Below are 16,587 nucleotides of genomic sequence, written 5' to 3' on the forward strand. Positions count from 1 at the left end.
TAAGAATTAAGATAGAGAATGAAAAGCAAAGTTTACCAAGGAAGCACCAATCTTTCATAAGATGACTTAATATAACATGACATTACCAGTAAATAATGTACAGCAAATATAAAAGATTAATTCAATCATTGAATTTCAATAACTCATATCAGTTGCAAGTACATATACATAAAATAAATAACACCCAAGTGAGACTGAATATTAAACCCAGAGTAAGGTGTCACTTTTCTTAGTGTGGCACTGAAAAATCAGATAAACCAACTAAAAAAAAAGACCAAGTAGAACTCTTGTCAGCTGAATATGTACTTACCCCAGAGATGGCACAACTTTTAATCAAAAAATGGAGGCAGTTGCAATGGTCTCATCTGGTGAGTCAGTATTGCACACACCAAAAACGTTGCCATGGGCTTACATAATACACACCGAATCAATAGCAAACGCATGAATCTGCAAAATCCAGCCAGATCCGTCTGGATGCTTGCTTTTATACATAATATACTGTTCTTCCATGCTGAATTGCCAAGAAATTTACTGTCCAACAACATTCCAATCAGCAACATGACACTTAAACCTCTTTATAGGCTAACACAATGGCAGTTCTGCTGAACACTTCTGCCAGAACAAGACTTTGCTATTTGACAATCTAAATATACTACATTTTGAGTGTCAGAAATGTCTTGAGCAGCTGCACTCTAAGGACAATTAAAATCTGGGTGGGAAAATTCTCACAGATGCCATCACATTCATTTTATCATTATCTTTTATTTCATCATTCAATTCTTCATATTGATTTTCTTTACTTCATTGGAGTTAAAATATATTCTTCTTAACATAATTTACTTGTTTTCTTGTCAGATCAAATTAATCATCAAAACTTATAAAATTTTAAAATCTACTTCTCAAGGATAATAACCTGTTCTAGCAACAGAACGAGTTATGTAATACATATGTACTTGTATCAAAAATAAATATTTTGATATCTTCATATTTCATCAAGTGATGAGCAAAAACATCTAGAATTAATACAATGTATTGTAATGGATTGCAAGCTGCAATACTCTAATCAATATAGATTTCACTACAAAAGGTCTGAATGTCTTGAAGACATTTTACATGGCATATTTTCCTAAATCAGTTTTTTAATATATCAGATTAAAATCAGCCGTTGTTAATATATTGCTTACCTCCTTCGAGAGCAATGGAAGAGTGGCAATTCATTTGTAATAGGATGGGAGAAATAAAGTTGGAATAGACCAGGATTTGAACCCTCGTCCCCTGAATCTCTAGTCAGGTGCTCTACCAACTTAGCATTCTGGCCCCGGTATTCAAACCGTTCTGACCATCACATTCTCCCCCCCTTAAATAATTTTTGTCCCTAAAGATCACCCCATAAGAACCTCGGCAGGAGTTAACCTGTCAGTTCTAGGGGTTGGCATAGCACCAAATGTAATGGAATGGGGGAAATAATGACGGACCAGTCTGCGATTTGAACTCGAGCTTCCTGAGTCTCTAGTCAGGTGCTCCACAAACAGGTCTGACCGTCACACTTCCTTAAATTGTTTCTGAAGCACATGAAATTGATTGCTCTCTTTTCAAGTAAATTTATTCTAGATTAAAAACTACTTTTTTATATACTTGTTTCAGCTCTCTGAGTGTGAGCAATGTCACAATACCCCTTAATTAAAATTTATACAAAATCATATGTCATTCATATGCCAAAGTTTTGATTTTATAAAATGTTAATCGGCTCTCAACACCTAATTCATTTTCTTTCAATATCAAATGGAATTCAGCTTGTATCCCTGTACAAAGAAACAAGCATTCAAATAAAAATCCATATCAAATGAATTAAACTTGTGCGATACTTTAAAAAATTATTTTTGTCATGGAAGTTCGTCGCCATGTGTGAAAAAATGGATTACATACATGTCATAGCCGATCTCCGGTTACATTAATAGACAAATATACTTCGCACATAAATCGTGTTGTTGTGAAATGGTTTGGAGTTTTTTCTTTACCATTCTCCCTGGAAGTAGAACCACTTCTACCAGAGTCAACACAATCCTTAGAATTCCCGCCAAATGTCGCATGCAGTATACCGAACCCGATGGAAAAGAAGTGAATTTTTCTTTTTACTGACGGTACGATAACAGTAAATAACTGCTTCAATGACCACGGTGTCATTAATCTTTAGACCGGGAACCTTAAATCAAGTATACTAAAAGGGATTCAGTTTAATCCCTAACTGTATTGTGTATAGCATAAAAATTAAAGACATTTAAAATATTATACAATTATGCGGATAAAAAATTCAGATTAAAGAAGTTGATCCCAAATCTTGGCTTGATTTGTAAAATAAAGAAGAATACTGAGACCCTACTAATCTTGGTTACCGAATGCTTTAACACAGAACAAAATCGGCCGACAAAATACTGTTGATGATTTATGAAATTTGCTTTTAAATTTTCATTTACAATGTAACATCAAAGAAGTACAATATGTAGTGTGGTGAATTGTTTTTTAGAATGGATTATACAGTGAGACCATTTATATTTTTGTGGCGGAAATAAGCATGATTTTCTTAGTTTTAGGAATCTTTTCTTTATTCAGTTTAACGGGTAAGTGTAACAATGCACTGCTTTTCTTTAGCATCACATGAAAAGGGATTACATGTATGTTGAAATTATGGATATATTTTACGGAGTAGACTTCGTCTGAACTGTATGCTAAACTTACGAGCAGATTTAAAACAATAGCAAGCCAATGATATTGCTCTTCCAGAGTCAAAGTTACAGGCTAATTTATAATGTGTCATGCATGCATTTTCCCCTTGTTTTATTTGGTCCAAATGTGAACAAATTTTCGAATTTCATTTAAACATTTACAGAGACATATTCTTCTGTGCAGAATGATCATTCAGTGCCACCATAAATGGGGGAGATATTTCAACAAAATTAATTGCACAAAATATTTGTTCGACACATCCTCTTAATATGTACATACATTTACATCTACCGAGTATGATTCCCTCTATTTTTATGAAAAATTATAGATAATTTAAAGCTCTATAGAAACAGCCAGATTGAAATCTACACGCCCCGTTTATCTACTGCGATCTAAGAAAAATCGCAGACTGCACGAAATAATCATGATGAAGTCAGACTCTAATTCCCATAGGAGACGATTTGGCTGTTTCTTTTAGCTAACGTATTAATTAACATTGACAATAATTTGGTTAATTTTTCTTAATTTTTCGATCAATTTATTAATTTGTTAAAGGAAAGTTGTAAATATAAACAATAAAATGCTTTCTTTGATGATTCATGCGGGTTACGAAGGTAGCGATCACTGCAGAAAAACGCGGGTTGTGTATTCTTTCTGCAATGTCGCCATTTTCATATCCTACATACATGTAAATCACCAAAGAAAGCATTTTATTGTTTTAAATAATTATTTTCCATGCTTAGTGTTCACACTTGGTAATCTTATTGAATGTTAAACTTTCGCACATAGTAACGTTTAACTGTAGTAATCATTGACAAGGAGAGGGAAATCCGAACTTTGAGTAAATTAGAGCGTTTCGGGTTCAATTCCCTAATGAGAATCATAATAGTTTTGCTTGCTTACCGTTATAAATATATATATTTCTTCTATCAGATGGGACTTGCACATTTCCAACTCAGTTGGAGGGGCTGTGGACCAGCAGTCACAATGGGGATATGACATTTAACTCCACCCATGTGGATTACCCCGTGGGCGCTACTGGAGGAAACCTCATTTTCGAGTGCTACAGCACAACAGGGACAAAATACATTGCGAAGTAAAAATACTTTTCTTTCTTTATTCTCCAAACTAATAAGGTCGCTCTCTCTCTCTCTCTCTCTCTCTCTCTCTCTCTCTCTCTCTCTCTCTCTCTCTCTCTCTCTCTCTCTCTCTCTCTCTGAAACACATTGTAGTAACTTTTCTACAATATATCAGTACTAGTGTTCAGCTTATTTTTTGTTTGTTCTCTCACAGATCGCAGGTTTTCCCCTTGTTCAGCAGTTTTGCTATGGCTGTGATGTGTTTTGACGCCAGCTTTCTAAAAACCAGTTTATATCAAATGAATATCTACACAAGTAAGACGAATTCAATCTTTCAATCTGGAAAAAAAATTTATTAAAAAGCGATACTTTAATTATTGAAATATGTCTTAAACCATTGTAATAATGTTATTTTCAGGCAAACTTGCAGACGCTAATTATCAGAGGATCAAGTACGTTACTACTTCAACTACCGTCACTGACGCTGTAGCCTGCGACGACAATGCAAACACCGAGTTTCACTTGTTGGTTAAAAACGGTAATTCAAATAAGCTATTTTCAAACAATTTATGTTATCTTCATATTATAAGATTGCCCTGCTAATAATAAAATCTTGCATGTTTTTCTATGGTCATATTTTGCACTTTAATCATTTACATTTTTGGGTGCCGTGACCAGGATCATTATCGGATGTTACTATTCAGTGTCCCGATGTTCTGCTTGGATCTTTTACCTTGACATTCAATGAAACGTCTTGTGTGAACGACACTGGTGCTTTGGAAGTCTGCGATGACAACACTTTGATGACTTTCAACCATACTGCTTGCTCCACAAAAATAGCTTACTCAGGTACTTGAAAATAACGCATCTTTAACATACGGAACAAGAAAAAGAAACCTTTTAGACGATGTTCTGTTAAACACTTACGCAATAAAGTAAAGTTATTATAAAAACTAAAGATTTGTCCAGATTTTCTTCAAATCTATGATTTAATTTGTTCATCTAAATTTAAATAATATTACGAGCCTAAATATATATTCTAATTAGTCCCATTTTTGTGAAAATATTTTGATTTAGTCAGAAATATATTACATGTAAATACATTGTGCTGATTTATTTATTGATTTGAAATGTCGTTATATATAATGTTTGCAATTCATTGCTCAGATGATAAAAGCAATCATTATAAAGAATTCACATCGAAAGATCAAATCGTATACTTTCACATGCATGAATTAAGTGTCAGTTTGTCTCAACACTTTAAAATTAGAGCATTCGCCTTCAAAACAAGCAAACAGTACATTATGTAAAAAAGACATCTAAGGATAAATTCCTTTGAGAAACGTTTCGATATTATGTACAATAGACGGTCCCTGCAGACACACTGTGTTTGCTCGCAAGTGATTAAACCGATTAGCCGGGTATTAGGTCGGCATTAACGAGGATTTACTGCTAGCTTTTAACAGATCAATATTTTCCAATACATAACCTGTCCTGTGAAGTCATCTTTTTCATGTTTTACTGAATTCTTCTGGGTGCATTATGTTTTCTTCTTTCTACGCCAATCGTTGATGGCTTGTCCAAAATCGGTTATATCTTTGATTAATTCTGATATATGAAAAAGAGCATACAAGAACATTTACATGTCTATATAAATAACAAACAAGAAAGAAATGGATGATTATCAGTTGATTTAAAATGTATTTTTTTAAAAAGAGACAAAGAATATTGTTCTCGTACAAGTACTGTAACTTAATTTTCAAATGTAGGATAATGAGTTACATGTACATGAAACCGTGTTTTAACAGGTTTCAAACGATTTAACGGGCGTTTAGCTATTGATATTTGGGGTGGAAACATCTTGAGAAAATTACTCTTGAACTCATATAGGAAGGTACATGACTCTTAAAAAGACACTATTCAAAATGCACCATTATACAGCAGACTTTATATCTATATGAATTCAAAATTGTTACTTCTACAATGCAATACAGATTATTTACTATATAGATCAGGTCCCACGTGTTCACAAGTCTTTAAAAAAAACGTAATAAACATAATAAAATTGACACATTTTCCTCACCACTCTTTCTGAAAAAAATGAATTAAAACACTTGTTGACAATATCAATTATATACATATTCTTTTTCAAATAATAGTATCATTTCATATTTTCCATGTCTTTTATGAAAAAACTTTCTGTGAGTAAAAGAATTCCGATAGACATCTAAAGATTTGTAATATTAGTGTCAGATCTTTTTGTATTCACAACAAAGCTATATTTTCTCGAGGCGTACACTTTAATAATGCTTCTTTGATAGCACGGAAGTAATCCAAAATTATCTCTTTACAAAATTATCAAAGTAAAAAATGTTACGATTTCGTATAATATTGCCTCCCGCAAACTTATATGTACTAGGACAATGCGCATTTAAATAGATCTTTTAAGAACATAATCCCGAAGAAAACGATTTTTTTTTGTAGAAAACGTGCAATGTAAGCAGTAGACTACCAATAAGTTAACTCATATCATGTTTGATTCATTATATGGGCACTGAAATCACCCCTTCATACGTACAAAAAAGTTCAAAAATACATTAATTCTACACTGACAGTTGTATTTTCCCATTACAGATGGCGGAAACCTGCAATGTGTGTATTCGTCCGCTGTTGGTTCCGCTCAGAGAGTCCATGTCTACAACCTGGACACCACGACAGACGAGTCGACCTACTACAGATTCACCTGTCTCGTACGTATTCATATTTTTGCAATGCCTGCAACCGTAATTAAAGGATGAACCATCAAAGAATTATTATTATTCTTATTTTTTTTTTTGGGGGGGGGGGGTTATTCTTGATTAGAATGTAATAGATACACTTTCTTGCACATATATTTATCACATACGTTAATTCCGGATTTTCCTATGTTAAGATGCTAGAGAGTTCTGGAGGCAGGGTGATAGGGACACAACACCCCCAGGACTGTCTCAGCACTCAGACCTCTACGTCTGTGGATTCACCTGGGGGAACATTAAACATGACAGCTTCACGTAAGGAGGCAAACAGAGAGAGAGAGAGAGAGAGAGAGAGAGAGTCTAATTCAAATTAATTCAAATTTCATTTTGTTTCAAACTGATTTGATATAATTTGGATTAATATTCTGTGGGTTTTTTATTTCCAGAAACCTGTGGTGAGTAGAAATTTTCCTGCAGACTCTTATTAACATCATTACATCCTGAACATAACAATAATTTGTTTATATACTATAGAATAGTTGTATATCAATTCATTTTGGTTTCTCTTCAATTTCACTATTCAAGTCGGTGTCACTTTTTAAAGTAAAATACTGGTAATACCAATTACAACTCCACAACACACTTAAGTAGATGTTACAGCTGAAGAAGTTATTAAAAAATTGATGGGATTGGTGTAATGATAGAGTAAATTAAGTACATTGTTTATGATTAAGTAAGTAGACAGAAGGGAAAACGACGATCTTCGATAAATAATAATTATTTTATATTTTTTGCAGTACCGACGACGTCGCAATCGTCAGTTGCCACGGCCGCCATTGTGGCCGGCGTTCTTGTGACCTTGGTAGTCCTGACTGTTGTTGGACTCATCATCGGCTACTTCTGCTGGAAGGCCAAGTGCAAGAAAGAGAAAGTAGAGCCCAGGAAAGGACTTCCACCGACCAGTACAGGTATGCCGTCATTTCTTTCCCATCACATGGACAGCGGGAAGCCACAGGGATTCCAATCAATGAAGCGTGAGCCCTCCAACAGCACATTGCTGTCAGACAGTCGCGCTAACCTTATCCTTACCCCCAGTACTCTGCACCCTAACTATATAAGTAAGCACGACGCTCTGGAGATCCCCGTCCCACTGGATGCCAACAAAGGCATCTTGCCGCCACTGGGTAACCTTGATGGGAGTCAGTTAAGTCTTCTCCACAACGACGAGACGGCGATGACGGGCAGAAAACACCAATCCAAGGGGCACGCCAAAAAGAAAAAGAAGGGCACCAAAACTAAAAAACACTGAGTTGATTAGCTTGTTTTCAGCTGACACTTTTACGTCCAGAAACTCTGCCAAGTTTTGCAGATGTTTTAAGGCTTTTCGTGGATATTAGAACTTCTATATCCTTTTTTAATTCCTCATCCAATTGTTATTCGTCTTAATAGTGTACAGATGTATTCTACTGCGAAAATCCGAAATTATCCAATGTTTTATATTCCGTTTCACAATTACAGATTTATCTGTTCCATTTAGTTGTTTGTTGCTTACGTCAAGTACAAGTAACAGTGTGATGCTATGTTTAATAGTGCTTTAACATGCCGAGAGTGCTTATGATCATGAAAAAGCGTTTTATGTTCTTTTTTTGTTACATGTTGTTTCTATGTCATCGACAATTGTAATCTCTTTAACCTTAAGCGTTGATATGTGGATTCGTTTCTTATTAAAAATAATCCTTATTATAGACCGTTTTTTGTCATTATCTTTTTCTCCTGCACACAGGGATGCCGTTCGGCAAATACTAGTACCTATATAAGATATTCGACCCTTGTTGACATCGTGTATGAGTTGTAGTGTTTAATGGACATTCCATTGAGAATCTTCCTTCCTCCTGCCTTTCCTCCATCCCATTGCCTTCCCATTGCTTCTACAACATAGCCTTCAAAACCTATCACTTACCGGACGAATATCTATTCAAACACACCCAAACTCCATAACTGTAAGTACTAACGTTTGACCTTTAGTATATTGTGGCAATTAAGGTGGTATGAGACTCTGTCAATCATATGTGTGAATAGGAGTACATTATAATCAAAAAATTATCATCGGTTTAGAATTTTCAAATATTTGACCAACAGATTTGTTTTAAAATGTTTGGTAAGGTAAAACTTATCTAACCCATTGCGCAATGCTGTTAAGAAACAGTCTTGGGAAAGAAAAAAGGTATAAATTGATACTTTATTTTATTGTTTATTTCGACAGAACGTACCTTAGTATGGGGTGTCTCATATTACCTTAAAGCAAGTTATGGACAAGGAGCATTTACACATCAATAAAACATGGCTTGACCTTTTGAAATTGCCTTTTAGATATGTTGACTGATCATGTCCTTTTCTCCGACAGGTGATGAGGACATGGTCAGTGACGTATCGGTGATTTCCGTGGGTCAAGAAAGTGGAGAAAATGGCGGCATGTCTGAACAAAACAGCTGCCAAAATCATCGACTGGTTGAGAATGCATTTATGCACACTGACGGTATACTGGGTCAAACTCGAATGCTTCTTGCTAAACAATGCCAAAACAAATCTTTACCGTGCGAAATATTAAAAAACACAGACATAGATATTTTACAAAGTAACCAGACAAAGAAAAGCATGGTTGCAAAATTGATTTCTTTTTTCAGTTTTAAAAAATCCGATTCCACAAGTAATCTGTTGATAAAAACCAATCAAAAGAGCATACAACAAACAGAATCGGGTTCCCTGGTAATTGTGGAATCTGGTAGTGTGCAACCAGGAAAAAAGGACAGCTCTATTGACGGAAACACTCCTCAGCATGTTGAAATTCAGTCTGAATTTACTCGACAACCCAAGGAGGCGAGAGTAACAGTGAAGAAAGAAATTAAGATTGACATTAATATCTCAATGACTTCAGCTGTCACAACCACCGTCACAAAAGAAACACATCAATCTAAATCAAACACACCTGAGTCTAACACTTCCATTAATATTCAGCATTCAAGTGAACGTTTCACAGAAAAAGAGGGTTTGAATGAAAAAATAACAGCAAATTCACTCAATCACGAAACTGACACTCATATTTCTAATTTACCACCTGCTGAAATTCATTTTTGCCGTGACAATAAGGACAAGATAATTCATAACTGCCCAAAGACACGTTCTCATTGTATGAATAAAGCACCTAGTGAACATATGTCGAAACCTAATCTCTCTAACGACAAAAATTTAGATACTGCACTTTACAAGACACAGTCTAAAAATGACCACAACACTGAAAACAAAGAAGTAACAGAATCGCTGCAAAATAATACCATGAAAACCCCTGTTAGCAAAGACCAATTAAGCACATTGACTGGGACATCTAAGGTTAAGGAAAGCAAAACAAGTATAGAAAATGTTCATTTTGATCCTGACCTTGAATCGAACACGATCAAGAAAACAGATAATGCAAATAAAGCAGTACAAAGAGATAAAGACGAAAACAATGTTACAGATGAAAACGCGTCTGGCATGCCACGTACCAATGCTATCGACAATACGACAAATTCAATCCCTAATCAAAAGGCTCAGAACGATGAATATGTTGATTTACCGATATCCGAGAAGACAGGAGGGACAAATAAGTCAAATGTATTGGCACATTCGGAGAAAATAACGAATAATCAATCCTGTTTCTCGTCTGTTAGCGCGAAGCCTTCAGATAAATCTGTAATTATTGAGTCGGGTTCATTTCTGCAGACTGCGACTTGTAAAACACTATCCAGTAGTAAGGACAAAGCAAACGTCAGTCAAAATCAAGGACATTTCACCGACAATGTATTTTTATCGCATCGATTATTACAAAATCAAGTCAGGGTATTAGATACAAGTAATTATCACAGTGGCAATACGTCTGAGGAGAAATCAAATGTATCAGGAGGCTGCACTTCTGACGAGAAGGAGAAACCGTTACATTTGTCGGCTAACACGACTAATATAGACCGTGGTAACAATCCTCTGGATAACACTGACAGGTTTGATAACACTGATGGGAAGGTCAATGCGTATTTCAGTGATCACCAGTCCTGTAATAACAGAGAATCAAGTAACGAGGAGAATATTTCTCCGATTAAAAGCAAACAAATTACGCTGCCAAAGCCACACCTACTAAATTCAGTAAATGATGTTTTCTCTGAAACAGACAACTCCTCCAGTGATGCTCGCAATGAAATTCCAATTTCATATCCCGGGGACCCTTTAAATTCACTAAACTCTAATACTTCGTATGCATTTGATACCAAGTCATCATGCATACCGAACACAATGCCCCCATTGTCACATTCCATTGGAAAACCAGTCTTTGATATGAAATCTCACAATTACAACGATGAGACTACCATTCGGCCTGAAAATTCACATGTTGGTATCAACTCTTTGTATAAACCAACCTCTGATTTAAAATCGCATGTTGGAGCAAATAAACCTGAACATTCAAACCAAAGCGATATCTTTGAAATAAAACCGAATGAATTCAGAAAGAATGACCAAGTAAAGGAAACAGGGTCATTGGAGCTAAGAGAATTAAAGTGTGATAAACCCCAAAGGACAAACACGTTGCAGCCAAACATCAAACACACGAATAAAAAGCCACTGGTTTCAAACAGGATAAGTGCAAATTCTGATTTATTGAAACAAAGGAAAATACCAAAAGGTTCAAAACCGGTAGATCTGGTAATGGCAATAAAGCAAACGGACAAATTACAAAGACAACGTGAAAATGTCGACACAATGACGGAAGAGATATTGGAAGAAAACGTTCAGAAGACACAACCACACGACGAAGAAAAGAACAACGACACGGAATCAAACATGGTTTCAAAATTGGAATTTTCAGAATCTCTTGATTCAAGTTCAGATGATGAGGCCATCCGAGTTGAAGAATTCTCGTTGGATGATACAGAAGATGACACGTGGTCCTTGGCAACGTTTGCAATGCCAACAAAACTGGAAATGGATCAAAAAGAGGAGGATATACCACTTAAATATTACAAACGAAAGCGTTACAAGAAGAAATCAAAAGGTTATATAAAACAGTTTTACCAAGAAGCTTTCGACAAATCTCAGGATATAAATGACATAGGTCCAAAGAACCCAATTAACTTACCTTTTATGAATTCACATATAGAGAACAAGTCGACTTCAGTCGAGGATAGTAGCTTCAAGTTGGAGTTTGATGAAAAAGAGGAAGGTACAAAAATCCATTCTTCAAATAATACTATAGCTATAGTAGACCCAACGGGAACGTTTGCTTATACAAGAAGTGAACAGACAACGATGGAAGATAAGACAAAGTCAGACACTTTGCAAATAAGGACCGATGACAGAGACAAAGGAAAAACATCTAAAACTAAAGAATACACAAGGAACTCTGACAAGAACACTAGAATGGTAATAGAGCAAGAAAAAACAAGACAATTGCCCCAGAAGTCAATGAAATGTGAGATTGGTGAATCTGTTAATCAGAATACGGTGAAACATCTGGGGAACAATGAATCTTGTAAACTAAAAGCTATAGACAACGTTCTTAGAGATAGCAAAATTTCAAATTCCGTTCCGCAGGTAACTGAAAGCAGCAAATGCATTACCTTAAACAGTGTCGAGAAGAGTCAAACATTACCAGAAATCCATTTCAAAGAAAAAAATGATGTTAGTTTCGTATCTCTTCCTGACAACGACCTTAAAAAAGAAGTAAAACCGGACAACAAAACTACAAAGACGTCTAGTTTGTTGCCAAAAGCAGAGTCGATGTCCTTACCAAGTGTAGAAGTCAAAAGAGCGTTCTCTGTCAATGAATCAGGAACGAAACGGAAGAGTCAACAACTAAAGGTATCTACTACAAAAGAAACCAAGTCTAAAACACCGTCCACGAAAGTGGACAAAACATCTGTAAAAAAGAAAGCAAAGAAGACTAAAACTACGAAGTTTACGAGAAACATAACTTTTAGAGTAAGCAACGAAGAAAAACCCGTGGTCGAAAATTACGATAAATTTGGAGAAAAGGAGGAAAAATTGAGAGAAGAGAAACCAAACAAATTTAGATTTGATCAACTACCGACGATACGCAAGTCCAAAGCAAAGGAAAAACCTCAGGCAACTAAAAAAGCGCAAAAGTGTTCAACGAAAGAAAATGAAAACTTTGATGAGAGTGAAAAATTACACGAAGAATTAAAGCTTCCAAATGTGGAAAACAATGTACAATCAGAAAAGCAGCTGGACGGAACATGTAAGCCGTTGGAGAAAGATCACGTGATAATTGGTGCTGATGAAGGGGAAGGGAGGCTAGTTCAATCCACAGAGAAGGAGTTGGTCTTGCAGAAAAAGACCAAGAAGAAAATGAAGAAAAAGAAGAAGAAGAAAGTACAAAAGACGAAGGGATTCAGCAGCGACTCTGATGATGAAATTGAAATTGACCCAAGTGTTTATTTTACATCAAGGGCCGGTAACTCTTCCCGCCCTGCCTCGTCACATGAACTTCCTCAACTGATTAACAAAATCAAGCTAACTGCCAGTTGCACTGACATAAGATCACTTTGTGGAGATATAGACTGACTTAATTAACATGCATTGCTTTATACTTTTACACAGCTTTGCACTTTCATTTCTATTTATCATATTATTCATATATCGAATAGGGCAATTGTTTTTTTCGCAAAAATATATACATTTATTGCACAATCAAATTCAAAGTGACTTCTCAGTACCCACACATATCGACTTTGTGTGCTGAACAATTGAATCATTGAACTCGCAGACAGACTTAAGGGTTTGTACATTGATGCCCTCAAAGTCATAAATCTTTTGTTATTGCATAATGGAAAAAGGGTTTATTTGCATACAGGAGTTTCTATGTGCATTGTCTTGTTATATTTGCTTTCTACTGGTAGAAAAACAATAAATATCTCAAAATGAACAAATATCCATAGTAAATGCTTTAGTCCCAACGTTTCTTCCTAATAATAAATTGGCTATGTCCCTATGTAATTTATCCACAACTAAATCTAATGGCAATGGTTATGTAAAGTTTACCTATCCGCATACCTGTTTAAAATATTTAAGATGAAAGTATCAATGCTATTTGCAATTTTATTAAAGAACATCCAACATAGGTTTATCGATTTGATTTGATTTAATAGACTTTTATCACAAAAAACATAAAAACAAAACGTTTGAGGACAAATACATTATATCTGCTCTAAGAACATCTATGTCAAGATGTACTTAGATTGTATTGATTAAAAGCTTATCTATGAGACTAGTCAGTGAAACAAATTCTCGAATCGGAAAATAAAACCAAATTTGCTCTTTAATTTCACAGTGACAACGCTAATGTAATTTATACATGCACATGGAGGTATTCAATCGACAACATTTTAAAATACAAAGATTTTGAAAGAAAGCTGGGAAGGTGAACATTTCCCAGACATACATACAGAAAGGAAAACTGTTTATAAAACATTCATATACTGAGTATATGACCGATTACAGTATAACACTTAATATCCATCTTTGTTACATTAAATTTTTCACCAGAGCCACTTTCTGTATAAAAAAAAACTTCGGAGGAAAAGTTTGTTAATATATATAGTGACCCCGATTGGTTTTGGCCGCAGGAATCAGTAACATTTTTGGTACATATATTTCACAGCAACTTCGCTAAGATAATATTAACACAAAGTAGTATCTTTGAAGTACGTTTATTCTTGACTTCCAAAATATGAAGATTTAAAAAAAACGTGCAAGAAGGATGGTATAAGAAACATATGAATTGTTTGATTTTCTAGAAATTATACCTTGTATTTGAAAGATGGAAGCAAATTAATTGTATAAACACACCAAATATTCAATACCATACGTAAAATTCATTTTGTCACAGGTGATTTTTTGTTATCTATAGCACTAAATTTAAAACTTCGTGGAAAAGTTTTGTTCAAATATTGAGTAATTCCCCAATAGAAGGCTTCGGCGTCATGAGAGAACAAAGAATGCAACCGAACAGAACAACGGGTATCGTGAACTGATTGCCCACGTGAGCATCACGTGTTCACTATCACAATTGGGGATATTACACTAATTGTTTATCTATATACAGGAATGACACATGAAAATGGAGATTGGGATATTTTGATACAAAAAGAGCACACATTTCACTTCGTACATGTCTTAACAAATTTACAGTCAATGCGATCTGTATCTCTAAGCAAATAAGTAACCATCACAAATTATGAGTTCCAGGCATGCTAAAAACACAGCCTTAAGTAAACATTCAATTGCGGAAATATCCATAACTGGGCATTTAATATCAACTACTGCAGAGTGTATGAATTGCACTAAAATCAGTAAGAAGCAATCCACATATACTAGTAAATTATATCAAGCTTATTTTGAACACTTGTAAAAATAGTGTTTATTGCAAAAATTTAGATTCCTTCAAATCAATTTTTTTCATGAAGAGCATTATTCAATTTCTTTTTCTTAAAGCATTATTCTTAGTCAGATATAAATGCATGAGTCGTCAAGTTCAAATTCGTGTGTTAAAGGACAAGCATTTTTGGATGATAAGCAATTCATAAAAAATTTTGAAATTCATTGAAAAATGAAGTTTAAATTTTTTGTAGTTAATCGGCAAATGAATCTATACTATTACTAATTAATACTACCATAAAGAAAATTTAAAATGTTCATAGTTACTATAGCATATTGTCAAAATTGATAAATGGTTGTAAGTTTAAGGACACATAGTAAAAGATATAACCCTCTAATTAAAGTATAGAATTTTTAAAAAGTAAGTTTTATTCACCATTCCCACCTGTTGCCTTTAAGGTAAATTTTCGTCCTTCCAGTTTTTTGCTGGGTCGGTCCAGTCGGCTGGACAGAGCAGCGATTACTATAAATATCACAGCTATTACAATAACCGCAACGGTTGCCACGGCAACTGCCGTCTGCTTCTCCAACAACGGCTTTCCCGTTGTGGTTGGGGTTGCCGCCGTTTGTAAGTCGGCTTTTGCTCCCGAAGTTTCTTGGTTTGTCGTTGACACTGTTGTTGTTGATGACAATATTGTTGATGACGATATTGTTGATGACGAGTCTGTTGTCAATGTTGTCGTGTCTGCCGTTGATGTTTGAGCGACGGATGAGTTGTCTGTTGTTTGGTTAGATCCTTCTGTTGTTCTATTTTCTGTAGTTTCGTTATCTGATGTTGTTGGCGGTGATACCGTTGTTGTTGTTGTTGAAGTTGATGAAGATGTTGTTGTCGTTGATCTTGTTGTTGAATTTGTTTTGGGTACTTCTGAAGATGATGATAGTAGAGTGCTTGGTGTCAGTGATCCTGTTGCAGTTGTTGTATTGTTTGGTGTTGGTGTCGTCGATGATGTAGAAGTTGTATTGTCAGCATGACAAGCTTCCACCAGGAAATGTAAAATCAGGACACACAAAAGAAGACGCATGGTTTTACAAAATCACTTTCGAATTCTAACAGACACGGAAATCCAATTTACTCCTTATTCTGTTGAATTCTTTGAATATAAGATATTGAACACATAAGTAGTACACCCACCCTTTTCTTTTTCAAGTCTAAAATGCATAGACACTATCGTCACGACAGGGGTACACGAAAGGGAAAACTTATTCCAAGTTTCCAATAAACAACTTCAGAGCTTTTATTAGAGATTCTTCAGAAGGATTTTTCAGCGTCATATGATGAAATTTTAATTCTTATGGCTTTGGTATATCGTAAATATAAAAATTAATAAAGAGAATGAAAAACAATATAACTGCACGTGGCCCATAAAATCTCTTATCATCATATTCAGATAACGCACAACATTACTGCATTTGAACAAGGAAGTCCAAAGTGATCAAATAAAATCAATAAACACACCTTTTATCTTACTGAAATTTCGGGTCTTATGCGATTACCTCACAGCGGAACATTGTTGAAAAAGAAAGTCATGACAAAGTTTATCATAGTCTGTTACAAAAAAATTTACAAC

At 35.0% G+C, this 16,587-nt stretch overlaps 4 protein-coding genes across 6 annotated transcripts in view; 2 read left to right on the plus strand and 2 right to left on the minus strand.

The window, feature by feature from the left end:
- The window catches only part of LOC105323021 (uncharacterized), a 66,476-nt gene extending 65,984 nt beyond the window's left edge, over positions 1 to 492 (minus strand). For 2 of the 3 annotated variants that reach the window (XM_066075717.1, XM_066075718.1), the window contains exon 1: positions 311 to 487. The gene's annotated coding sequence lies outside the window, so the exon portion shown is untranslated. Of the gene's footprint in view, positions 1 to 310 lie in introns of all 3 variants that reach the window. The other variant, XM_066075720.1, reaches the window with a different exon arrangement.
- Positions 493 to 2,385: 1,893 nt separating this feature from the next.
- On the plus strand, positions 2,386 to 6,927 carry LOC105323006 (uncharacterized). Its single transcript, XM_066075721.1, has 7 exons — positions 2,386 to 2,618; positions 3,658 to 3,820; positions 4,018 to 4,118; positions 4,222 to 4,341; positions 4,482 to 4,652; positions 6,438 to 6,553; positions 6,736 to 6,927. The coding sequence occupies exons 1-7, from the start codon at positions 2,573 to 2,575 to the stop codon at positions 6,910 to 6,912; spliced, it is 894 nt and encodes a 297-aa protein (XP_065931793.1). The 5' UTR covers positions 2,386 to 2,572; the 3' UTR covers positions 6,913 to 6,927.
- Positions 6,928 to 11,326: 4,399 nt separating this feature from the next.
- On the plus strand, positions 11,327 to 13,147 carry LOC136271376 (DNA ligase 1-like). Its single transcript, XM_066071297.1, has one exon. The coding sequence runs from the start codon at positions 11,327 to 11,329 to the stop codon at positions 13,145 to 13,147; it is 1,821 nt and encodes a 606-aa protein (XP_065927369.1).
- Positions 13,148 to 15,387: 2,240 nt separating this feature from the next.
- On the minus strand, positions 15,388 to 16,041 carry LOC105323022 (uncharacterized). Its single transcript, XM_011421967.3, has one exon. The coding sequence runs from the start codon at positions 16,039 to 16,041 to the stop codon at positions 15,388 to 15,390; it is 654 nt and encodes a 217-aa protein (XP_011420269.3).
- Positions 16,042 to 16,587: the final 546 nt, after the last annotated feature.

Source organism: Magallana gigas, chromosome 2, assembly GCF_963853765.1.
Source record: "Magallana gigas chromosome 2, xbMagGiga1.1, whole genome shotgun sequence".
NCBI lineage: Eukaryota > Metazoa > Mollusca > Bivalvia > Ostreida > Ostreidae > Magallana > Magallana gigas.